Raw genomic sequence first — 27,765 nt, forward strand, 5'->3', positions numbered from 1 at the left:
CCCTGTCCCCCAATAGCCATTGTCTAACAGAAATAAGATTTGAGCTCAGATCTATGTAACTGTTTAACTGGAGATCCTTCTGATGACCAGGCTTGCTCTCTGAAGGAGGGATGATTCCTGACGATGTGAGTGCAGCCTTTGGTCTTTATCATGGGCTCTGCATGTATATAAGACCTGAAGCCACATTAAACACTGCCATTTTTTTTCTACCTTAAAATTTAAGATTGCTGTGATTCATGAACTTGATAACCTTATATTTCCCCACGTTTTATAACAGTGAACTGGAATATAAAAACTTCTATTCCATATATATTAAAAGCAAACTAATTGTGTTGAATATGGTGGAGGGAGTATTTCAATACTAGCATTATGCCAAAAAAAAACCCCAAACAAACCCAACAATCACAAAAAGTTTTGTTTTCATTAACATGAGCTAAAAGAACAAATGAAAAAGCTCTTCCTATTTTATTTCAACTGCTCTTTGGGTGGAGGGTGTAGCAGGTCTCAGTTATCTAATAAGACATCGTGAGCCTGGCTGAATTTGGGCTGAATTATTATAACCATCAATAAAATATCATAGAATTAGCCATGCCACAGTCGAATATGTATAGAGTCCAAGGCAAGAGCACAAATGGAGGTCCATATACCATAAGTTTAAATATTTAAAAGGTTACAAATAAGTTAACAAACTGTTGAATAAAATATGTTCTACCCTCCTGCCTTTACGAATGTACCTTACCAGGCACATCCCAGATGTCTAAGCCCTGTCCGTAGTGGAAAGAGCTGCCCCTTGGCCACTGCTCAGAGCTATGGGTCCATGGTCCATCCTCAGGAGGGCAGATGATGAGAGAACAATTCAGGCCCACGAGGCACTCTCAGAACTGGCGAGGCAGGAAGCTCTGTGCTGCTGGTAGGGAGGTCGTGGTTTATAAAGGTGGCAGCAGCTTTCCGTCGTTGTTTCCCCTTGGCTCCCCTGTGAGGCGAGGTGGAACTGGGGGATGGTCAAAGTGGGGTCCTCCTGGGTCCTGGAGCTCATCTTGCCTGGGTGTATGGGTGACACTGAAGTTAGGATTTTCAATGAGCTCCTTGTTTGAATGCTGAAACATACATGATTTAACCTATTGTCCAAAACCTAAGGTAAAAAGATTGTAAGTTCGTTCAGGCAAAAGAAGTTATAAATTTGTGTTGAACCAACTGGGTTTTGTCAGCACCTGATGTCTATGAGTCTGTAAAAAGATGCTTATTTAGAGACAGGAACCATAGCCTAGCAATTGACAATATATGGGCCAGGAGCAACACTAAAGATACTGCTTGAAAAAAAAAAAAAGTGGTTGGAATACAGCCCCCGGTGCGAAACCTGCTTGTAGATTGAGGACATAGCATTTCTCCAGCTCAGAAAATAGGTTTATGCTGTTGTGGAAACATTGGTTGTTTCTGCCGCAGTAATTGTGCATCACCTCTTCTTTTCTTCTTCCCAGGAAGACTGCAGAAATCCGATCAAACTGTGTGTGTAACACAGTTGCCCAAGATTAAGAAAATTTCAGGAAAAGCAGGGCAAGCTGTTGACCTGAACTTGGGGCCTGATTCACAAGGAAGGCTACCCTATGGAACCAGCAATAGCAAAAGCAGTAGGGAGGAAGCATGTGCAGTTGTTAAGAGATGGGGTTCTGGATTGAAGCACTTGAAATTTCAGCAACTCCACCTCTTGGCTGTAAGGCCTCAGTCAGGCTGCTAAACCTCTGCGTGCCCTCATTCTCTTCATTGTTAGTGTGGAGCAAATAACAATACCCAACTCAAAAGTCAGAGATAAAATAGTGTAAGTAAGCCCTAAGCCTAGTGTCCAATATATAAAACTAATCAATGCATGCCACTGTTGTTCATATTAGAAGCAAACCTTATCCAAGAGAGAGTGCTGAGGCCAAATCCAACAGGCACATAAAGGGCAAAGTTGGGCTTGGGTTCAAGCCAAAGCCAGAACAGATGAGGTAAATTGGACCTGGAGTGTTAGACAGGAGGCATGGGTACAAGCAAGGTGCTTTATACAGTGAGGGGGACTGGTGAAATCAGAGTTCCCTTGTATGCAGTGCAGGACTGTGTCTGGGTCAGATATTGCTCACATTCTGTCCCCAGCAAAACAGGCATAGGGCATTTCTTATCCAGAAATGAGGGGACACAGGGAATTTGTAAAATAATAGCTTATGGAAGCAAAAAAGAAGAGGTAATTCTTGATGAACATGTAACTTATTACCTCCTCTCAACATGTGACCCTAAAATAGTGACAAATATAAGACATCATATGCACTATATGCCTTTTAAAGAGATCAAGCATTCCAAACAAGTTATAAACTGAGTCATCAATCAAGTCAAATGGAGCAAAAGCCATTAAATGGTGACCTTGGGAAATATTTTGGACAGCTATTATTTCATTTGCCAATTTGGTAGTTTCCTTTTTTTCCCCTTTTTTTAAAAACTGGGCTAATATTTAAAAATTAAACTATTTCATGGGAAAACTGGGGTTTCTGGTTTTCTTTGAAATGACAGAAACTCATCAAACCTTTGAGAACATTCCAAAAGTCAGTGATGGCCTCTTCCTCCATAAGGGCCATGAACTCTACCTATAGTTCACCAAACACCAAACCCATGCAAGTTTTAATGGTTGAAAAAGAAGACAGATGTTTGAACCTATTTGCATACACTCCCTATTACAAAGTATACTATCAAAGCAAAAGTGAGACAAATATTCACCAACTAGAATCTTCAAAAGTATCAGAAATCTCAGTCTGACAGAAAAAGAAATCTTCCAAGCCGGAAGATTCTCAAATTTAAACTGGGCCAGGGAAAAAGCCAATAAGGAGGAATGAACTCATTGTCATAGAAGTAACATCAAAGATTGAAGAAGAGAAGCAAATGCCAGACAAACAAGAGGAGTGAGATCAAAAGAAGAGAGAGTAGCAGATTCTAGACCTCATGCATTTAACATCAAAGCAGGGTTACTTTTGGGAGTCATCGAGTTGAATCCCACCTGTGACACCAGCAAACCCATCAGGTTACCAGATGGCCTATGTTGCCCAAGACACTGAGACTGTGAGTGTAACTTTACAGTAGAACACCTGGTTTTGTTGATCACTAAGATCAATGAAAGTCACACTATGCAATTTGTCAGGAGCAAACACACAAGAAAAGTAAGCAAAGAAAGGGTCTACATTGACCAAAGCAAAAGAATAATAAAAGGCAAAAGCAGTTTTAAAAGTAAATCACTAGTGTTCTTTTTTTGAAGCAAGTCAACAAATATTTGTTGGATTTATTATGTTCGAATCATACCTCTTGCATTAAATATTTAAAAAATGAGTAAGGTATTGTCTGTGTCCTTGAGAAACATTTTTTAGAGAGATGATTCCAAAACATTCAACAAATATTTATTTAGCATCCATTATATATTGGGCATCATTTCAAGAGCTTGGAATATTGGAATATGTCAAAGAAAAAACACTACCCTCATAATGCTTGCATTTTAGCAGGACAATCAAATCATAAGCAGTAAATATAACAAGTTAATTACATAGTAAGTAAGATGACACATGCAAAAATATATCTAGGTGATGGATTGGAAGTTCAAGGGCAGAAGGAAACAGGTTACAATTTTGGATATTTGTTCAGGATAAGCTTCACTGAGATGGTGTTAATTGAACAAATATTTTTTAAAATGTGATTTTGTCAAAGGCTATTTGGAAAGAGCTGGCTCAAGGTATCTGGCTCCTTTACACTGTAACAATTACACTGTGTTGTATGAGCCCATGAGCCAATAAAAGCTGCATTTCCAGCTCTGTGATCTATACACTGAAGGCCTTTGGGCAACATCATACAGATGATGCTCCCTGAAATATAATCTGTGTTCAATACCATCAATATCTGCCACATGATAAAATATGCCAGAGTCTGAATGGACACAAAAGATCATATCTTCAGAATCCTAGACAACGAAATTAATTAATGAAGAGGTTCATAGAGTACAACCAGGTGTGGCTTAAAAGCAAAGATTAAGAAGACTCATTAAAATTTAAAGGACATATACAGGCAATTGTAAATATAATAGTTATATGTGGGGCAATAAAGATAATAGTTTGTGCAACAGAGATATTGAAGGAACTGAAAAACAGAATAAAAATTTAGGAAATCAAACAAAGAATAAATCAAAAACAATACTTTTTAGAACGATGACTGAATTTAAAAATGTAGAACCTGAACTTGAGAAGATAGCCTCCCTACTTGCATAACAAGTGATACAGAATTTTAATTACTAGTCCTATAATAGTATATAATTACTAGTCTTCCTAATTTGAAAAAAAATGAAAATAGTCAGTGACCATACATTTCTAAGAAGACATCTCTTTCTTTTCCTTTTCCACTCAATATAATTGGGAACCTAGAACTGACCAATGGGTCTTTTTTAAGGAACAACAACGTATTTAGTTCCAGTGTTCTGAAAATCTGAAAACCAGGAGAAGGCTTCATAGGACCTTGGGGGAAAGTTGGCCTATATGTTCATTAATTCAAAACAAAAAAGTCATTCACTTGAATTGCTGCTATGGAATAAAATATCAATATATATTATCATAATCTTTAGAAAAATATTAAAGAATTATTGTCCATATAGTTTTCATTCAGAAATTGACTGTAACGCCACAGAATGACAGTTTGAAAGAACTTCTTAACTGAGAAGTTGCTGCTGTTACTGCTAACAGCAAGCATTTATGCCAGGATGTGTCCTTAACCCTTCAAGTATAGGAAAGTTTTTAATTCCCACATTACCCAGTTATGCCAAGTTGTTTATGTGACATAAGTATCATCATTACCCTCCTTTGGTATTTAAGGATCACGAATCCAATAGAAGTTACATTTTTTTTCACAAGGTCCCACAGAAAGTACAAAGCAGATCTGGGCTTGAGTCTAGTCAGAGAAGTTCCTGAAGCACCTTTAAACCTGTGACTGTGAAGAGGGAGATGAACACTGATGTAATTTATAAATTCATGTGAGTTTGTAACAAATTGCCACATAATATAATATCTTAAAAAGGAATTTCAAAATGGAAAAATTAGGCAGACTGATTAATAATAATCATACAGTTTAAGTAAACAGAATTCAGAACAAGTTGGGGTTGAAGAAAAAACACAAAACAAAACAATTTGTACTTCACAGAACGTAATCCAGGGGCACCTGGGTGGCTCAGTTGATTAAGCATCTGACTCTTGGTTTCAGCTCAGGTCATGATCTCAGGGTTTCGTGGGTGCAAGTCCCACACTAGGCTCTGCTCTGGAAGTGTGTAACCTGCTTGAGATGCTCTCTTTCCTTCTCTCTGCATCTCCCCAACTTGCGCTGTCTCTGTCTCTGTATGTCTCAAAATAAATACACTTAATTTTTTTTTTAATTTAAAAAAAGAAAGTGATTCAAAGCCATTGTTTGAGAAGCTAGGTAATCTTAGTGACTGTCATGCCAGCCAGCTTCATAAAACAGTAACCACTGCAGAGTCTATGGAGCAAAAAAGTGTAAGAGACAATCAAAAAATAAGAAACAGAATAAAGCAATATTGATCATATTTGTAATTACAGCAATACATTGAAAAATTATCTATATTTCCAAAGATGGTAAGTAGTCTCCTACTGCTTTAATAAAGAAACATCAGACATATGTGGTTTATAAGAAACACACTTATTTCAGAAATAATCAAAAATTAATTTTTTAATGAAAATTTGGAATTGGAGACAAAGATACACCAACTAAATATATAGGAAAAACAGGGTTTGGAAAAATAATATACTGAAAGTAAAAATAAAGATCAGAAGATAAAGGCCATCATACAATAATAATCATGGTAGTCCTTGATTAAAAGCACCTATACTGGGGTGCCTGGGTGGCTCAGTCTGTTGAGTGTCCAAGTCTTGATTTCGTCTCAGGTCATGATCTTGTGGGTTCGAGCCCCATGTCAGGCTCTGCACTGACAGAGCAGAGCCTGTTTAGGGTTCTCTGTCTTTCTCACTCTCTGCCCCTCCCCCACGTTCTCTCTCTCTCGTTCTCAAAAATAAATAAATAAACATTAATAAAACCACCTATACTAGACAGATGTATATATCCAGTAAAATATCAAGTGCAGAAATTAAAAACAACAACAACTACCCATTCCTAGTATTTAGGTATTTGTTAACAATACCCTTCATGAGCGCCCTGTGTGGCAGTTTCAGCTGGAGGCCCAGGAGCCAAACTAAAGGAAATGATCATTAGTTTTCCAGTTCTGCTGCTGGACAAATGAACTCATGGACAGCATTCAAGAAGAAAAGCCAATGTGATGAGCTTGGGAGACAGTCAATCAGATACCAGCTGAAGTAAGCAGAATAGTTCAGGAATGATCAATATTCAATTTTTGCGAATTATAGCCAAAATAATTTGGCCATCTCAGGTCATGCAGAAGAGTGAAGTTTTAGTGTGAATGGCTTGATGGACAGAAACATAGTTTCAACTCATATTTTAATTTTTATTCTCACTATTTTGGTACATCAGATAAAATATGAATACAAGTGACCTGAGGAATAGAATTATTAATGCACAATTAATGAACACATTTGTTGTACAATTCTTTCTTTGATAACTTGTATAAAATCTTCTTTGTTGATTTGTTGCAGTATTCTAATATTTTCAATTTGAGTCAGTTACATTGAAAAAGATCCATTTCTGTTTTCTAAATTGTTGCCACAAATAAAACAGCCTACAAAGGGTTTATGAAGTATTTATAAAAAATTATAAAAATTTATTAAAAAATCAATACTATATGTGTAGGAAAAAAATCAATATATGAAGCAAATTTCTCCATTCTAAATTATAGCAAACTATCTATAATTCAATAGTATAATTATAATCCCAAATTCTCAGCTACTTGAAAATTTTGAAAACAGAAAAGAGATCAAACAATTTACACTGACACTCAAATAAGCAGAAACATCATTTTGTTTCTTCTCCCCAATTGAATTTGACATGCTTATCACCCCCTGCTTCCCTTGACGGCAGAAAACTCTCACCTGGATGATGGATGATAACTAGTTAATGCCTGTTTAAAACTTAGTGCATTATGGAAGTATTGGATTATATTGATGCTTTATGCTTCCTCTTCTTCCCTTTTCCCTGGGCTGATCACTGGCTGAGGTGGGGGTGGCGGGGAGTTTGTGTTTTTTCCTGCATTGGAGGAGGTATGGGATATAGTGTTGGCTTCCGTGGATGCTGTCTATGGTATTGGCAATGGGCTTATGCTTTGAGGTCTGGTCACATGGCCTCTCTCAGACCTCCAGATTCAACTACCATCCTCAGTCCATCCATATCCCCCAGGCTGTGACACCCCCAGCAGCCTACCTCACACTATACTAGAATGACCAGGTTATTGTGGAGAGCCCTCAGACCTTTCTGTATTATTTCCATCAGCCATTGATAGTCTGACTCCCTTCTGGCAAAGTTTGCTCTGGGCCCCTGCTGAACTTGATGCATCTCTAATAGACTGTAGCCCTCATCGTTTTGGGAATTGGGGGGGGATACCTCTATGCGTTCCAAAAGCCATCTTGTGAGCAATATGACCATCCCACTAGACCTCAGCTGGTTTCAGTCTTGTGGAGAATCAAATAACAGGGCCTACACTACTAACTATACTCCTGTCTCTGCCAGATTTCTCTAAACACTCCCCACCCAGACTACAAACAGGTTTTGCTATCCTTAGTGTGACAGGAAATTACAGTTTTGTAGTAGATAGTACTCTCTATATTACTTGACTTCTAAAATAAATTTCTCTACCCCAAATCTTTCAAACACAATTTTTGGTATTTAAAATAAAGCATTTTTCCCCTTTCTATCTTTTTCAATTATTTCCTGTGACTTTTATTTTCCTAAATCGCAAATGAGTGGAGTGGAGCGTTAAAAACATTTTTAAAAATTGAGGAAGGTGGCCAACATTTTAAAAAGTATCATTATATGTTTAAAATTGTAAAAATGAATAAGAACTTATGTCCACACAAAAACTTGCACATGGATGTTTATAGCAGCTTTATTTGTAGTTGCCAAAACTTAGAAGCAACCAAGATGTCCTTTAGTAGGTGAATGGATAAATAAGCTATGGTATACCCAGTTGGAATATATTCAGCAGTAAAGAAAAGTGAGCTATCAATCCATGAAAAGGCATGGAATAGCTTTAAATCCATATTACTAATTGAAATAAGCCAACCTGTAAAGGTGACAGACATACTGTATGATTCCAATATTAGGCCATTCTGGAATGAGAAAAACTTCAGACAGTAAAAGATCAATGGTTTCTGGCGGTTGCAGTTGGGTGGCACAGAGGAGGGATGAATTGGCAGAGCTCAGAGGTTTCTTTAGGGCAGTGAAACTGTTCTATATAATACTGTATTGGTGGTACATGGCGTTATACAATTGTGCAAACCCAAAGAATGTAAAACACCAAAGGTGAACTTTGGGTGATTATAATGTGTCAGTGTAGGTTCACTAGTTAAAACAAATGTACCATTTTGGTGAAGGATGTTGATAAGGAAAGAGGCTATATATGTGTGAGGAGATAGAGTATATGGGAAACCTTTGTACCTTCTTCTCAATTTCTCTGTGAACATAAGCTGCTCCAAAAAATTGTATTTACAAAAAAATAAGTAAAACTAACAAATATTCTATTTAGTGCTTACATTATAAGTTTTATTTGTGGCAACAATTTAGAAAACAAAAATGGATCTTTTTCAATGTAACTGACTCAAATTGAAAATATTGGAATACTGCAACAAATCAACAAAGAAGATTTTATCCAAGTTATCAAAGAAAGAATTGTACAACATATTAGTGAGCTAACCAATTTCATCAGTGTTTTAAGTTTCCCAGAGTATTTCTCGAGATTTATGAGCCATTCTTAAATAGAGTCAAAGATAAAACTCCCATAGTTTTTCTCAGAGACAAATCTAGACTTGAGCTAAATACTTGACAAAAGAAGAAAATTAGAGCTCAAACTCATTTACTATTTAAAGTATAAGCACATGTATTTCAGGGCAAATGGAGCACATGTGTGGTTCAATCAAAGAGACTATTAATTTATGATCTATTAATAAAATTGAACCCATCAGGAGTTTAAATAAAATACCCTATGTTCTTATTTTATGGGTATTTCTGAAAAACCAATGGATAAAACAGCATTCATTTCCCAGTTTGGGTAAGCAAACAAATAAATGACCAAATAACTGATTTATGTGTAAAATAGGAATAGAAATATATCTCTTTAATGTGATGTGGAGTCAGAATCAGTATTATACATACCAGGAAATATTTTTAAAATACTGTTTTGTTTTTGCAAAGTTCTATATCATGATTTTAGAAGTTTTTACAAAGACAATGAAACAAGAAAAAATTGTGTAAAAATTGGCTTGAGGGGCACCTGGGTGGCTTAGTCCATTAGGCACCTGACTCTTGTTTTCAGCTCAGGTCACGATCTCGTGGTTTGTGATTTTGAGCCCCTTATCGGGCTCTGTGGTGGCAGTGTAGAGTCTTAAAGTCTGCTTGGGATTCTTTCTTCCCCTCTCTCTCTCTGCCCCCCACCCACTGGTGTGCTCTCTCTCTCAAAAATGAATAAATAATTTTTTAAAGGCATGAAATTCATAGGAATTAATTTAATGGTGAATATGTGAACTAGGGTGAAAAAGGATAAGCTTAAGTGATGAGCCTTACCAAAACCAATTGGAAAATAGACAAAAGTCACAGTGTTCTTATATAGAAAGATGAAACACTTCAAAAATATCTATTCTTCTCCAAATAAATATATTCATGGAAATAACAGATTCTCAATCAAAATTCCAGCAGGATATTAAAAAAAACTATTTATTCTGAAATTAAATGTTAAGATAAAATAGGCAAAAATATTAAATAACTCCCTTAGCAGAATTTAAGCAATGGCCAGTAAAAGAAGACAGCAGGATTAATGATCTTTACCACATATTATAATTTTTCTACAGTAGTGTGGAACTTTTGGGGAAATAAATACACATTGTAGAAATATATGAGCAGCTATTCATATAAAGCAACGGCATTCTTGTTGGGAGAGCACATCTTTCCGAAACATACCCAAGCATCGATATGGTGTAAGTACTTGTTGAATGTAATGCTTCAAAGGACTGAAGAAAACCTGGCTTACGCATTAATCATGTTGTAATAAACATGATTATAGAAACTATGCTGTTAACCATTGCATAATAGGAAAAATACTCACAACCAATCAAGTTTGTTCTTTAAGTAGCATTTCTATTAAAGCAACTTGTAAGGCATCTGGCTCAGTCTGTTAAGCATCGACTTTGCCTTGGGTCATGATCTTGCAGTTTATGAGTTTGAGCCCCACATTGGGCTCTGTGCTGACAGCTCAGAGCCTGGAGCCTGCTTCAGATTCTGTGTCTCCTTCTCTCTCTGTCTCTCCCCTACTCATGCTCTGTCTCTTCCTCTCTCAAAAATAAATAAATATTTAGAAATATATTTTAAAAAGCATCTTATATTCTACTAGAAAGAAAAGTGATAAAAAAATAATAATACCAAAATAATATCTCGTATTCTTCCCAGAGACAACCATGGTTACTTTGGTGCATTTCCTCCAAGTCTATACTGTAAAAACAAATTTCTGTCATTGACGTCATACCTTGTACCCAATTATAACTTGCATTTTTCAAGCAATATTATGTTTATTTGCCATTTTATCACACGTGTTTCATACATACCATTATTGACCTCTAAGTAACCTTTCATCATATTAATTCTTGATCATTTCCTTTAAAGAAACCATGTGGTATATTTAGATTATTTCCTATCTTTCATTTTTATAGAAAATAATTTGTATATAATCCTATCCATAAGTTCTTTTGGTATGATTCAGACTTTTAAACTAGGTCTCTCTGTGGGTGAATTGAGGTATGTAGTGTTTGTCCCTTGGTTTTCATGTGGCCATACTCTCTCAGATGTTTGGACAAGAGATAAATATAACGTTGTTGATTTTTTAAATTTTTTTCACCTTCTATAAATTATTGTTTTATTTGGTATTAAAAAGGTTCAGAAAGGAAGTGAAATAGTTTTGTAAAATAAGCCCTTAAAAAGCAAGCAATTATAGTTATTTTTATGTGGGCTAATCAGTATCCTTTTAAATGTGCAATCAAGTGGCATCTATAATTATTTGAGCCTCTTGGCTCACACATACAATTGAAACTAGTAAAATTCACTTGCTTACTTTCCTTCCCTACTCCACCAGGGCTTAAAACTAAGAGTTGAATTTTTTTCTCTCTCTCTTAATAAAGCTTAGTTTTGGAGGAATTCCAGTACCAGGCAAACCTGGGACCTTTTTAAAGAAAAACTTCCATGGATGTATTGAAAACCTTTACTACAATGGAGTAAACATAATTGACTTGGCTAAAAGACGCAAGCATCAGATCTACACGGTGGTAAGTTAACATCTGTCTCAGCGTGGTGATTTCTAACACGTTGGTGTTAAGTCTTTTCCCCATCCCATCTTCTGAACCTCTTTATAATGCGTTTATATTACACACTTGGAGATCCTCTCAGCCACCTAAGTGAAACCAGGGAGCAAGAGAAAAGGCAAGAACTGAGTCAGTGTGAATCGTGTTATGAGGAGTAACAAAGTGTTAGAGGCACCTGAAGAATTCTGTTTTCCTGGACAACTGTGGGCAGTGTTCACAGCTTCCCGTGTTACCATCAGTGTCTTTATTATCTCTGGGAAAAGCAACAGTAGAACCAGATTCTATTAAATTATATAGCTTGGGAAGTATGTATTTCTCTACTTATCATTTGTATTAAAATGTGGAATTTTGAATAAGAGATTAAACTTTCTGTGTCTTTGAGATTTCCTCTGATGTATTTATCATGCTGCTGATTTATGGAATTTTCTAATTAATTAATATTTATCTTCCCCAATGACTATGAGTTTCGTGAGCACCCATGCTGTCTTTTTCTTGTTCACCACCGCATTCCTGATACCTAGCAGAGTGCCTTGTATACAGTCAGTGCTCAATAATGATGTTGATATTTGCAACTGTAATTGTGGATTTGTGTGTATTTCTCCTTTCAGTCTGTTTTTGTTTCATATATTTTGTATCCCTGTTGTTTAGTACAGACACAGTTAGGATTACTATGTCTTCCTGGGGGATTGGCCTTTTTCTCATTATATAATATTCTTCTCTGTCTGTGATAGTTTTATTTGCTCTGAAGTCTACTTTATCTGCTATTAATATAAAAACTCCTCAGTGTTTTTGATTAACATTTATATGATATGTCATTTTCTTTCATTTGCATACATCTAACCAGCCTATATCACATATTTGAAATGATTTTCTTGTAGACAGTAAATAGTACAGTCATTTTTAAATCTACTTCATCAATCTCTTTTAATTGGTGTACTTAAGCCATTTTACATTTCATTGTAATTACTGGTGTGTTAGTGCTCAAATGCCTGTTTATTTTTTGTTTTCTGTTTGTTACCTACATTTTTTATTTCCTTTTTTCTCCACCTTCCTGTGTGTTTCTTGAATGACTTTTAGAATTTTGCTTTGATTTATCTAGTGCTGGAATGCATCTCTGTGTATAGATTTTGCTGCTGGTTTCTTTAGATATTATAGACATCCATCTTATCACAGTTTATTGGTATTTCACCAACTTAAGTGGAGTTTGGAAACCTTACTTACCTACATTTATATTCTTTTATCTTCCCCTGTTTATTATATAAATTTCTCAATTATTATTTTCTCTATATATATTTAGAATCATTTTGAGTGTTATTTTGCTTCAACTGCCAAACCTAATTTAGAAATCTCAAGAGAAGAAAGAAAGTTGATTTTACTTACCATTTTTGCTTACCTTTGTTCTTTCTTCCTTCCTGATTTTTCTGGATTTCTTCTTTTATCATCTCATTTCTATTTTTTTAAAAAAATTCCTCCTTTTGCCATTTTTCAAGATGTATGCTGGTGACAAATTCTTAATTTTCCCTCAATCTATAATGTCTTGGTAGCTATTCCATTCTTGAAAGATATGTTCTCTGTATATAAGACTTTAGGTTGATTACTGTTTTCTTTCAGACATTGAAAAATGTTGAGGCATTTCCTTCTGGCTTCAATGGTTTCTGGTGAAAAATCCACTATTATTAAACATTTTTGCCCAATGGATAAGCTGTCATTTCTCTTTTGGTGCTTTTAAGATCTTTCCTTTGTCTTTAGTTTTTGCGAGCTTGACCATTATGTATTGTGTGATTTCTTTAGGTTTATCTTGTTTGGATTTCATTCAGTCTTCTGAATTTGTGGGCTCTTGTCTTTCACTAAATTTGGGAAATGTTCTGCCATTTATCTGAGTATTTTTTAGTCCTCTCTCTTCTACTTTCTGAATGTCACAACTATGAATGCTAGATCTCATATTATAACTTCACAGGTCCCTAATCCTCTGTTCATATTTTTTGTTTTAGTTTCTTTTGTCTTTTGTTCACACTGGGTAATTTCCACTGTCAGATCTTCAAGTTCACTAATTCTTTCCTTAATCCTTTCATTCTGTTACTGAGGATATTTGTTAATTATTTTTATGTCTGTTATTATATTTTTCAGTTCTAAAATTTTTATTTGTTTTTATATTTCTGTTTCCTTGATAAGACTTTCTGTTTTTTACTGGATCTTTATATTTTATTTGTCTCAAATATGTAATTGTTCCTTGAACTATTTTTATCATAATGTCTGCTTAAAAATGTTTGTCGCATAATTGTAACATTATTCTTTCTCATCTCAGTGTTGGCATATTAATTGTCTTTTACATTCAGTTTGAGGTCTTTCTGTTTTTTGGTATGACAAGAGGTTTCTTTATTTTAACCTGGACATATTAGGGATTATACTATGATGAATCATATTTAACCCTACTCTATTAGGTGTCTTCCTTTGACATTATTGCACTAGGGGACAGGGTTTTACCTCCACTCTGTTAGATGAGAGTAGAGTCCAGATTTCCTATTCAGCAAACATTGACACTTAAGGGTAAGGGGAGAGGGATGAAATTTCCAGCTCTCCACTAGCTCTTCAGTGATAGCTGAATGTCTGGAATGTATATGAAAGCCTCATTACTATTCTTCATGTGATCACCATTAACATTACTCTGTGTGTGTGTGTGTGTGTGTGTGTGTGTGTGTGTACACCCTTCTTATTACTAGATTGTGATAAAAGTCATAACTGCACTAAGACATCTTCAACACCATCCCTGCAGGGAACAGGTAGGGTGCCTCTAACTGCTCAGTGGAGGTAGACAGTCCAAGCTCTACCCCACATGTGGTTTTAGTTAATACTACAGGTAGAAGCTTGCTACTCTCTGGCAAGGCGTAAAGGCCCAGCTTCCTAATCAGTCTTTGACACAACTGTGGCCAGGGGTTTTGACACCTTCTTGTAGCATGAATGGATGGACATAGGGCCAGTCTTTTCTGTGGTGTTTGGCTGACATAGAGCAGTTATTGTCGAAAGATATTCTGTCTGCTATGCTGCCCTTTTCCTGGTCCTTAGATTATGGAGACCAAGCTTCTCATTGGGATTTAGTTTTGATCTGCACCAGTTGGCCTCTCCAGGTTGCTGACTTCTTCTGCAAGTCTAGGATATAGAAAACAAAAAGAAAATCTCAAGAACTTTACACTGTTGTTCTTTGGGTCTCAAGATTTTTTTGCATGCTTTCTTCTCTCCACCACTCAGAGTGTTCTTAGGTTTGTTTCATACACAACGTTTGGCATTTTTTAGTTGTACTTAGTGGGAGAAATAGCAAAAATCATACTACTCCATCTTCCCAGATGTGGATGTCCTTTAAACTGACACTTTAAAAACCCATGACAAGAGTAGGCCACTACATCATTGACAGGCAAAACCTGATTCTGTTTGTGATCTGGCCAGTGGACTATCTGAAAAACCTGTAGGTCTTAAATAATCTTGATGTCTATTTTCCCCTTGATAAGTATAGTGTATAATGAATATTGTAGTCCATTTAGGTTTTTGGATTTTATATAGGTAAGTCATTTTTGTTTTTTGTTTCTTTGTTTTGTTTTATTTATTTTTGAGAGAGCATGAGTGGGGGAGGGACAGAGAAAGAGGGGAACAGAGGATTCTAAGCAGGCTCTGCACTGTGAGCAGCGAGCTTGATGCAGGGCTCAAACTCACAAACTATGAGATCATCACCTGAGCCAAAGTCAGACACTCAGCAGACTGAACCACTGAAGTGCCCAGTAACACATTTCCTAAAGTGGCTATTGGATTCCAGGGTGTGAGATAGATTTGCTTGAGAGGAATCATAAGTGGGTTGAATGTTGCCAATATTTTATTATTTTTTAATGTTTTTTTTTTATTTTTTGAGACAGAGAGAGAGAGAGAGAGAGAGGGACAAAGAGGGAGAGTGCCAGCAGAGGAGGGGCAAAGAGAGAGGAAGACACAGAATCTGAAGCAGCCTCCAGGCTCTGAGTTGTCAACACAAAGCCGTATGTGGGGCTCCAACCCACAAGCCATGAGATCGTGACCTGAGCTGAAGTGGGATGCTTAACTGACTGAGCAACATAGGTGCCCCAAGGTTACCAATATTTTAAAAGGCTTGGGCCAAATTTCTGACTGCTGTGGTTTTGAAGAATAAGGGTGGTGCTAAGAAGAGGTTAATCCTCTTACTCTCATCTAAGAGATCCAGTGACATTACCTATCCATCCTTGGCTCATGCTCAGGACTCTTGACAATTATTTAACCCATGTGTGCTTTAGGATGTCCATCTCCCAATTGACCTACATACTAAATTGCTGGTGATATTTTTCTTGAGTCTAGTTCAAGGCTTGAGCACTGTAAACACACTCATGTGCATCCCATCCCCGACATTATCACTAATAAGTATTTCATAATATACCACTTTCATTGAGCTCAATCTGCCTGTTAGTAGTAAGATCACATGCTACTGAGAGTTTAGTTTCAAGTAATGTCATGAATATCATCACATCAGAAAGGCAGGACACTGCCTTCCATGTTCTAAGAGCCAGTACAGCATGTTGAAACACAGGAGCTTATAATAACATTTCAATTCCATTGTTCATAAACAGGCTCAAAAGTGTGTGACACTGGGTGTTCTAGGTTAGTTAGTGATGAATCACTAAATTATATTCCTGAAACCAATATTACACTATATGTTAACTAAGTAGAACTTAAATAAAAACTTGGAAAAAAAAAGTAGGCGAGCCTGAGACTTACATATAAATAACTAACATCGTTGTGGCTGTATCCAAAAAGGAAATATCCATAAATATTACATGTTAGAAACATCTTTAATGATGATGTACATTTAAAATTTACTGCAGAGAGCAAGAAAAGGAGAAATAAAGAGCACAGAGGAAAAAAATGAATTTGTGAATATTGGAAGCTATCATCATCTCCTTTTATGAGATTAACCCAAAACTTTAATAAATCTTTTGTTGATTTTAAACTGCTTTAGCACTTAGCAAGTTGCCTGAAAGTTTGCTAGCATACTTCATTCCTGAGAGTTTAATTGGCGGTATTGTTAATACAAAGCACAAGGAATCCATTTAGCACTAATGTATTTGGGGAAAAAAATCCCAAGAAAACTGTTTTACTCTGCAGGTAGACAACCTTTAGTTTTAACCTTCAAAATTGAAGGGGAAAAAGTTATTTTTATTACAAATTGCTTCCATCACCTTGCTTAAATGTGAATTCATTTCATATCACTACACACACACACACACACACACACACACACACACACACTTCTATATACCTCGTCTTTTTCCTTTAGGAATTCTGTGAAGGAGAGAATAGTTTGCACTGTTAATTACAAGTACAAACTCTTTTATTCCCCTACTCATGCTTAAAGTTTTCCCCCAAAGACATAGTATCAGCTACAAAATCAGCTTGGCTCCAGGTTACTAAGTCACTGCTGTGCTAAGTAAGGGCTTTTGAAAGGGATGGCGCTTGTGTCCTTTGCCGGTGTTCACAGACTCTCTCACAGTTATTAAGTCTTGGAAAGTTCAGAGTTTAGCAGGAGAGTCATGGAATCAACACTTAGGGAGCCAGGGTATGATAACACCCATAAATTACAAAATGTGATTCCAGGCTCATGGAAGCATCCGCGTCGGCCTCATTCAGCACAAACCTCTCTCGCAGGCAGCATTCAGGGAGCCTCCCCAGTGCAATCTGTCATTCCTTTCTGTGGGACCTGCCCACTCCCTGGAGACTTAACAGCTGTTACAGGGGGATAATTCAATTTAGTCTTTATGGCTCGATTTGATAAGACGATCTTCCACATCCCGAAATGCAGTAAAACTAACAGCTTAAAGTAGACATAAAAAATACCTCACCATTCTTCCTCAAATCTTTCATCCTATGCTAATACAGCACCGTATAATAAACAATCAGAAAGTAAATGGCCCATTGAAGTGTGTGTACAGTACCTGTAATGTGGATTATTATATACATAATATAAGAGATATATTGCCCTGCTAGTTTCCTGAAAATGATTAATTTCATACCCTTCACTTCATAAGAAATGATGATTTTTTTTTTTTGAGCTCTGCTTTCTGAGTGTTAATCCCCTCTTCTGGAAGCAAGGAGAGTTATGTGGTTGTTTGGATGTTGGCTGAGGTCTAACCCACTTCACGATAGGTCTTAACATGATTTTTTTTCTTCATTTAAAGGAAGAATAGAGTAGAAATGGTCTTGATGCTCTGACTTGGTCTTCAGTAGAAGAGGGGGAAGAACCACTGACTTACAGCAGGACTATGGGCATAGAATTGGCTTTGGAGCTAACTGACCATGTCAATTCACTTCCTTGCCTTTGTCTAAAAATAATTAAAATTAAGGAATTGAATGGATGATAGCCAATAGCAAGCACATATAATGATCTCCCAACCTCAGGGCTGAAATAGCGGAACACAATCATTCAATGTGCTTCCACTTAACCAACAGGGAAGTCCCACGGTCTTGTCAACCCAGGACCCGCAGTGATAGTATGGTTGATAGACTAGTTACGTTCCTAAACACATAGTTTTGTATTCTATGATCCCACCAAATAATAAACATAGATTGGTGACAGCTTAGGTTCTATGTCCTGAATCTGAAATTTAGTTTATTTCTAAACCATATGAACCGTGAAGTGGGTTTTGAGTAAATATATTCCAATCTTATTTATGTCATTCATTTGAGAAAATTGAATAGCCATCTCTAGTCCAGATCTGATCAAATGATGGACTCCTTTGAAATGAGGCATGTAAAAAAGATGTTGCCCCATGGACTTGAGTGTCAGGCACACGGGTATATAATAATAGCAGGCTTTTATGAAGTTTATTGTCTCTTGTTTGTATCTACTGCCATGAATCTCACTGGAGTATGGTTGTTTATTTCCTGCAGCTATGAATCCAAAAAAAATACACTCAGAGCTATGTGTAAGTGTGCACAAGAGACCACATGTACACACACCTCTGCATATGCACACACAGGCGCACATACGCGCAGTGACAGTAGCCTTTGTCTCACCTTCCTGTGACCCAGAAGTTTATGAAAATTGCTCAGAGAAAAGTCCCTAGTGTCTAGTGAAGCCTATAATCTCTTCAGTTTGTCCCTGAGATCATGTTTCATCTCTTTGAGCATGCTCTGTGATAAATGATACTTTTCCTTGATGGAAGGAATCACTTGAAAAAGCAACTAACATATCATGTCTCCTCTCTGCACATTCCTGCTATCTTCCACTGTCATTTGACCAGTCTGACATTCATATCACTTGCTTCTGTGTTGTATATGCCTCATATGCTGGAGAAAATATGGCTAAATTATTAGCTTCCACAGAAGTTGCTTCCTTTCTTTTAGCGGACACATTAAAATTAGTTTTGAGGTCATATGAGAAATAATATGACTTAAAAGTTAAGGAAAAAAAACTGGAATGATTATCCTCTCTGAAAATCATTCTACCTTAAATCAATGTTATGACTTGTTTTTTTTCTAAGATGACTTATTTCATTACTTGAAGTTATTAAAATTTCTTTAGAATGTTAAAAATATATTTTTTGATATATTTTTAGGACTATTTGGGATATACAAAATAAAACACACAATAAGCCAGACAGGAAAATGCTTTTCTCACCTATAGGTATTTTCTTTTTGTATTTTAAATGTATATTTTATAAAGCATGAATGTTATTTTATTGGACAATTTTATATCTTGCTTCTTATGGTTACTTAAGATAAGTTCTGTATCTTTAAAATTTTTCTTAAAAATTTTTATGTGTAAACCTCATTTAAACATTAACGCAACTCACCAGAGTGACTTTAAGATTCTACTGTGATTAAATTTTGAATGGCCTAAATGTTTACTGCTCAAATAATGTGGAGAATATAAACATTATGAAAAAATAATTTTCTAAAATTTAGAACAGATAGGCAGGAATGGGGATTATTGGGTGAATGATTATGAATTATTGACTCAATTGTTTAAAGTGGTACCAGTTTACCTCCCCCTCTCCCTCACAGTGCACTGAGGGTCTTTTTTATCTTCTGTGTTCTACCTCATGCTTTCTGCTCATTTGAATATTCAAATGTATTTTAACAGAGTGGGGTTAATTTGCAACAACATGGATAGACATAGAAGGTATAATGTTATATGAAATAAGTCTGTCAGAGAAAAAGAATTATCATATGATTTCACATAATAAAAAAAGAAAGAAAAAAGAGAAAAACAACCAACCAAACAAACAAACAAACAAAAACAGACTGTGAAATACAGAGAACACACTGGTGATTGCCAGAGGCGCGATGGAGGGGGGATGGATGGAATAGGTTAAGGGTGATTAAGAGTACACCTAAATTGATGAGCGCTGAGAAATGTATAGAATTATAAAATCATTATATCATATATCAGAAACTAATATAACACTGTTATACCTCAATAGAAAAAAAAAAAGGTGGGTCTAAATGAAACTTGAAATCAACTCAGGCTCTTTTCTTCTGTGCAAAACTTCTAGCTAATGAGCTGAACATGTTTCTTAATGCTCTTTTTTTTTCTTGCTGTTTCCAGCAATACCAGCAATGTTAATCCCTTCACTTGAAGACATATTGCTTCCAAGAGCTGTCTGATAATCAGGATGCCACAAATCATGATGCTAATGCCACAGGAGAGTAGAGGGGGTGGGTGACATATAGACCTGTGGTTGTGCTTGCTGCTTCGTCCCTGAAACCTCTGTGAGAGGCAGACGGGGCGGACATTGTTATCCACAGTTTATACTGAAAGATGCTTTATGCCCAGGACCAGGGAAAGTCAATGATATATAGGTAGCAGCTATGTCATTCACAGTCTTCTTCCTCTTCTTCTGGAAAGCACTCCACCATCAGCATTTATTCATTTTTATTATACATCTATTTTTTCCTGGGGCCTTGAATGACTTTCACGTCAAAGTGAAAAAAAAAAAAAGAAAAATACAAGGCTGGGCAGATTCATGAATAGCACCGCTTACCTGGGAATAGAAGACCAATGAGGTGTTTCAGAAATGACCCCTACGTGGTTTGCTAATTGACAAATAAATCTCTCTGGGGTATCTCTTGCAATGTACGAGCACTGAGGGTGAATCCTTGCCTTTGGCCAGAGGATGAAAGAGCAGTGGAGGCAGGGTCTGGGAAGAGCCGAACTCCCTCACCGACAGGGCTGTGGTCCCAACAGGACTCCTCACTGGCTCCCTGGCTCTCACCCTGTCCAGTGCCAACGTCCCACCTCCAGGCTCTTCCTTCTGCACCTAAGGAGGTGGCAGAGGGTCTTGCACAGGGATTTGTTCCTTCCCTCAGCCCTCTGTGACCAGTGGTTCTTGTATTCATGATGGAAACTTCCGTGCTTGGCTTTTGAGTCCTTCATAATCGGCTACTCCAATATATAGAAGTTTATTTCCTACAGTTTCTCATCAATGCTCTCTCTTTCCTAGCCAGGCCTAGATGCTTCACTGTTTCTGGGAATCACTCTGGGCATACCCCACTCTACACTTGTTCATCCTATGTTGCTCCCAGAACAGCTGAGCTCTCTTCCACTCTGACCTAGCCCCAAGCCAGCCATCCTTTTGCAAACTCACAAGCATTCTGAATCAGGATGAGACTCAAAATATTCAACCGCTTCTCAGAGATGGAGCAAAGGACTGGAGCCCCGGGGCTGGGTCAACCACAGACCCTTGAGTTGTTGCTTTATGGGGATTCCCAGTGAGAAGTAGAGATTTCAGGGAGCCTCTCAGGAGCTTTAGGGCAGTGGCCAAATAGCAAATAATTAGGACGTTTCAGAAGTTTACACCCATCATTAGGGTAGACTAGGTGAACCTACTGCATTCCTGCCCTGCCTGTGTCAACCCCAGCGGGTTGTCTGTGACTCCATGGAGCATAAAGCCATGGGCAATCCTGGCTTCGGGTCCAGCCTGCATAGAAGAAGTTGCTGTGACCCATAAGGAGAATCTACCATGGGTTTGGGAAAGGTGTACTGATGAATGTGCTGTGACTCCTGCTTTATCTGACCACCCCAGATCCCACCTTCTCTTCAGAGCACCTTTGTCCAATCAGCTCCTTTATGTTTCTTTACTGTGACCCTCACATATACACAACATGACACAAGTCAGCATGTGATAGCAGCAGCAGCAGCAGCAAAATATAGTTTATTGAGTATCTACTGTGCTCCTAGCAAATGATCTTTGCCTTCAATGGATGGGAAACTGTAAGCCTTTCTCTTCCCCAGTATCCACATACTGGGCATTGAGTCCCATTTCAGAACTCAGAATTAGAAGCTGGTGGACTTACTTTGTCTGTGTCTCTGTATGTACTTTCTGCTCTCCTGGCCACCATTTTGATGGCCACCCTTCCTCGTCTCCTCTCACTTGCCTTCATGGTTTGACATATATTTTTGTTCCTTTTGCCAATTCATCTAGCAATTATCAGTGATTCTCTCAGTGATTCCATTTGGTCTTATAGCTTCTTGCTTTCTTAATTTGACTATAGCCTTGCCCTCTCAGCAGTAAAGCCAAGAGTGCTTTTGGCTGCCATGCCCCCAACCACTGAAAACTATCGGCAGGACTCAAAAATACTTTTCAGGAGTTAAGCAGGAGAAATCACAGGGCTAATGAGTTCAGGAAAGCCTTCCTGAATGTGCAAAAAGTTGATGTAGGTTTTGAAGAAAGACATCTCTTAGGACAATTTGGAGGTAATAGGAAGGCATTTCAAGCAGGAGCATGGAAACTCAAAGTGGAATGAATGTAGTATTTCTTGGAAACGATGTTTTATTCTAGTCCAGTTTTTTGCAAGTGTTTCTCTTTTCACTTAAACCTTAAGTATTTTGTAACTTTCACAAGCTAAACCTACCTTTATGTGTCACTCAGTGTTGAAATGTACATCATGAAGGCACTATATTGAGGAAGTGTATAATCTTTGAAAGCGATAAGATTAAATCCCAGCATCATCACATAATAACTACAGAATCTGGACCAAGTTACTTGACCCCATCATGCTTCAGTGTCACCATCCGCAAGGTAGAGCTACGAAATACCTACGTTATAGATGCATGGTGACTCCCGCGGTATTAGAGGCAGTGAATCACTAATAGCTAATCATAGTGTTATTTTTATTCTTCCACTTTGCTCACTGTTTCTCATTGTATGTTCCCCATGAAGACCATAGTCCTACGACCTGTCTATCCTCGGCAAACGGCCTTCTACAAGAACAACTCTAAAGATTTTAAGTCAGTGTTGCTCATATTTTAGGAGGCATATACCCCTTGAAGAATATAATGAAAATGATGAGCACACTTTATTTTGCATAACATTTTTTGCAGCACGTAGATACCCCTGAAATCTATCTATGGACAGTAAGTTAAGAGCTCCAGATTATATTTTAGATTAAAAAAATAGTACATAAAATCAAACCGTTTCCACATCTTTATATGTTCCTAATATTCTTATGTAAATTTTCCTTCTTGAATCACCAGAACCTTGATAAGAAGGGACCTGACACTGAATCAGTTCCATGTGTGACAGCTGAGAGGGCTTCTTAGAACCTCTTTACTTTGTGTCACAAGATTTAGAAACTACTCCTATCTGCCAAGATGAGGTTGTTTGAAAAAGAAATATATGTGTGTGTGTGTGTGTGTACATATATATATACTAACATATACTACTATGTAGTAGTATAACACATACTATATTTATATATGTATATGTATGTGTATATATATATATAGTATAATATATACTATTTTTTAGATTACATTAAAAGATGTTAGCTAGTAGAAGGTGGTTAACTGCTAATATGGGCAAAAGAGGACTTAAGGATCCAGAAAGAGCAAGTTGCAAAAAATCAGGTACTTTCTCTAGGCTGAGGGAGACTAGACTGAAGGAACTAGGCACTAGGAGAGCGCCCCCTGCCGGCCTGCAAGGCTGAGATTCACACCTCTTCCAAGAGGGTGGTTACCAGGGGACAAGGCAGTCCGCAGGTAACCATGAAGCTGGCCGGGCAGCGCAGGTCTAAGTTGCCTGCGGGAGCTGCCACCTTTGGGGAAAGTGTGAGCTAAGGGCACAGCTGGAACTCAACTGTGCAGAGATCCCTGGGCTCCCCACTGACTATCAGTAATGCAGGACGGGAACCCAGAAAAGTCTCCCAAAAACTATCTCCTTGCAGTGGCCCTCTAGCGCCCTCTACTGGCAGACCCTAACATTCAGGCAAGAAATGTTCACAGGGTCCAATTCCAGGGTCAAAAGCAGGGCAGAGGAGGGGTGGCTTTGGAGCTGAAACTCAGAAATGGGTAACTGGAACGCTCTCTAATCTGTTTTCTTCCTTTTAAAAGGAAGGCTAAAAACCACAGGCACTGGACATCTGGAAGAGCGGGCAGGGAGGCACGGGCATATTCATGGTTTCAAGTCACCTGGCCATAGCTTTGGGCAAACACCGGTGTTTGAGTACAAACTCTTCAGTACAGGCGCAGGCTTATGTGAGTAGGGAAATGTTAATTTATTTAACTTTTTCATTACTTATTGCCTCAGTAGAAAATAGTGAAAATACTCTTATTCTCTTTTATGGGCCCATGTAATTTGTTACATTATAAGGAATTTCTCATACTCAGAAAGTCTGGGCCTTGCTGTAGGTAGACTTGAATGTGAATCACCCAAACAATTTACCCTTCTGATGATGGTAAATCCACCATGCTGCAACTCTCACAAATTTTTCTCACCTTTCACCTGTTTCTCATGCAACTCACTGCCCTCGTTTGAAACAGTTTTATTTCTTTGCCATCTGTTTCCACATTTTTCTCTAAGGTCCTAGTTCAGCTCCTCATTCTCTCCCTATGTTGGCCCATGTGGTTATCCATTCTCCCCCATGGTGGTCAATTCTTACTTCCGTGTCCTCCCTGACAGCAAGGCCGAAAATGTACCTGCTTCTGCCAAAGAACCAGCCCTTTGAAGGACATTTATATTTCTCCTTATTGCACCAATACAGTCCAGGAGCCAAATAAACACATTGTCTTTTTAAAATAATAAGGATAATTTAAAAGTGAGAAATAGATTGACTAGACCTTTAAGAAAGGTACCCAAAGATCAAGAACAAAGCCAACTGGACACATTCAACCTCCACATGCCACAGTTGATGTGTCTGAGAGAAATCTTAGTTCTGACCAGATTTGGGCTGAGGGCATGCCCTGAAACCTACAGTTTAGCTCAGTTACAGATGACCCTGTGGGGGGAGCGTATAAACACAATGTGGTTTTGTGGAACACCGCAAAGGCATAGCTGAGAATTGGACCCCAAGGGTGGAGCGTTCAATGCCAGCTTCTCAAGGTGAACGGAAGATCCAGTGGCCCCAGAGATGCTCTCAGTTTTAGAGGCTTTGGTGAATGTCCGTCATTCTGTGTGCACGGGCAAATACAACGTTTCCTACAGAAACAATAGCAAGAGCCTGTCTTATATTCTTCCAGGGGACTAGAAAGCATGTGAGTTTTACCACACTTTTAACAGTGTGATGAAGGGCAAAAACTGTTAAGACAATTCAAACATCTTTTTGTTTTCCTGTTTTTACTTACAAAATTTAGTGTTTATAACCAGGGTATGGCCATTTATAGCACAGATGTCCAATTTTAGTGCTTTGTGACCCAGGTAACCCTACAACCTCATACCCCCTACAGGGAGCAGTGGGTCTCCTGTTTTATAAAAACGTGAGACAATTAGGGTTGATACCGCCCTGGGAAAGCATGAGAGTCACAATCCTTCCACCAATGTAATTAAGCATAGGAACCAATAAGTATCTTAGAAAATTACATATAGTTTTTTTATGTCTATTTATTTTTGAGAGAGAGAGAGAGAGAGAGAGCGAGCGAGCGAGCAGGAGTCGGGGAGGGGCAGAGAGAGAGGGAGACACAGAATCTGAAGCAGGTTCCAGGCTCCGAGCTGTCAGCACAGAGCCCAATGCAAGGCTAGAACCCACAACCACGAGATCATGACCTGAGCTGAAGTCAGATGCTTAACCGGCTGAGCCATTCAGATGCCCCAAAATTGATATTTTTTATATTTATTTATTTATTTGAGGAAGAGAGAAAAAGTGTGGGAGAAGGGCAGAGAGAGAGAGAGAAAGAGGGAGAGAGATACAATACCAAGCAGGCTCCATGCTGTCCACACAGAGCCCCACGCAGGGCTCAAACTCACGAACTTTGAGATCATGACCTGAGCCAAAGTCAAGAGTTGGGTGACCAATTGACTGAGCCACACAGGTGCCCCTAAACAATGATATTTAATTTTCACTTTTCACAAGAGAATTTGGGGGTATAGCTCAGTAGTAGGACATTTGACTACACAAAAGACTTCCTGGTTACAGACTATAGGAAATTTGGAAAATATGCAAAAGTAGAAAGAAAGAAAGAAACTGATCACCTGCATTTCCATTAAACAAAGGCAGCCATAAATACTATGCCAGTGTAGATTTTCCAGTCTCCTTTTTATTAAGTTTATTTATTTATTTATTTTAAGAGAGACGGAGACATTATGAGTGGGGGAGGGGCAGACAGAGAGGGAGAGAGAATCCCAAGTAGGTTCTACACTGTCAATGCAGAGTCCAACCTGGGGCCAGACTCAAAAGCTGTGAGATCGTGGCCCGAACCGAAACTGAGTTGGACACTTCATCGATGGAGACACCCAGGCTCCCCTCCAATTTTTTTTTTAAAGGAATATCCTTTCATGTCACTTTTTTTTTCTTGTTTCAACATAGTCTGCAACGAAACTAGTAATTTATTGAACATTTATTATGTGCCAGATACTCTGTCAACTGCTTTTCGTACTTACTTAGTTTAATCCTTGAAATCACCTTATGAAGTGGACAACTATTTGTGGTTTCATTTCACAGTTGGGAAACATGAGTCTTAATGCTATTAAAGTCACTTGCCCAGGATACTATCTAGGAATCCCTATCCCTGACCTTTCTGATGCCAAATCCATGTCCGTCTGCTGTGATATGCTTTACGTACTTGTTATACTCTGCACCAGTCACTGGGTTTCCAAATTTTAGCTACATAACATTACATCATGAAAATGGTGATCAACAAATGTTGAATAAGTGAATGTTGTTTTTTCTTTTAAGAGGACAGAGGACTTATTTGAATTCCCAGTGAGGAAGCTAGCATACTACAGATAGCACATGCTTCATAAACATTTGTTTAAGTCTGTGCTGGGATGACTATACCAATACAGACCTGCAGGGTCTGATTAGCAATGAGATTGTCTCCTCATTTAACACTGGAGCAGAGCAACGTCTTCTGAGGGAGGCTGGTCCTCTGTATCCATAGTGATCTTCACATGTAAGATATCCTAGGCACCACCTACCTCTTAGCCACCTGAGATCGAGAATTAGAAGATGACCTTCCAGGGGCTCCCAGGGGGCTCAGTTGGTTGAGTGTCTGACTTCAGGTCAGGTCGTGATCTTGCAGTTTGTGAGTATGAGCCCTGCATCAGGCTTGCCGCTATCAGCGCGGAGCCTGCTTCTGATCTCTTGTTCCCCTCCATTCCTTCTCTGTCCCTCCTCTGTTTGTGCGCTCTCTCTCTCTCTCTCTCTCAAAAAAAGAACAAAAGAAAATAAAAAAAGATCATCTCCGGGAAGTCTACCTGCACTGATGATCGCTGGGGCTCTGATGTAGCAGTGGCTTGGGCTAATTAGAAACAGCACTGTGTGAGTCAGGAGATGTGGCTTCTCCATCCAACTGGGTTACTAGGTAGTTGGGTAAACTCCACAGTTGATTTCTTCTTTCTAGTGCTATGAGTGAGAAGCATTCTTTACATCATCTCTAAAATACCTCTTAAGGCAAAGAGTTCATTAAGGAGAATTATTTAGCAACCCTCAATCACAGTACTCATTTACAAGAATTTCCATAACCAAATACACAGACTGGCTTGGCGGAAAGAACCGAAATTGATGGTCTTACAGTCTTCTGGAGAGTGGAAGGCTGAGATCAAGGTGTCAGCGGGTTCTGGTTCTCCTGAGGCTTCTCTTCCTGGCTTGCACATGGCCACCTTGTCCTCTAGTGGCCTTTCCTCTGTGTCTCCATGCAACTGTTTTTCTGTGGGTCCTATATCCCTCTCCTTTTAGAGACACCAGCTAGATTGGCTTAGGGCCCACACTAACAGCCTCATTTTAACTTAATCACATCTTCAAAAGTCTC

At 38.1% G+C, this 27,765-nt stretch overlaps 1 protein-coding gene across 2 annotated transcripts in view; it reads left to right on the forward strand.

Annotated features, from left to right (window-relative positions):
- Positions 1–27,765, forward strand: part of CNTNAP5 (contactin associated protein like 5) — a 789,622-nt gene that overhangs the window by 387,023 nt on the left and 374,834 nt on the right. Inside the window, exon 7 of one of the 2 annotated variants that reach the window (XM_029934734.1) lies at positions 11,355–11,498. The exons of the other annotated variant lie outside the window; for it this stretch is intronic. Coding sequence (XP_029790594.1) covers positions 11,355–11,498 — 144 coding nt within the window. The remainder of the gene's footprint in view (positions 1–11,354; positions 11,499–27,765) is intronic. 2 annotated transcript variants of the gene reach the window in all.

The sequence above is a fragment of the Suricata suricatta genome, chromosome 3 (assembly GCF_006229205.1).
Source record: "Suricata suricatta isolate VVHF042 chromosome 3, meerkat_22Aug2017_6uvM2_HiC, whole genome shotgun sequence".
In the NCBI taxonomy this organism is placed as follows: Eukaryota; Metazoa; Chordata; class Mammalia; order Carnivora; family Herpestidae; genus Suricata; species Suricata suricatta.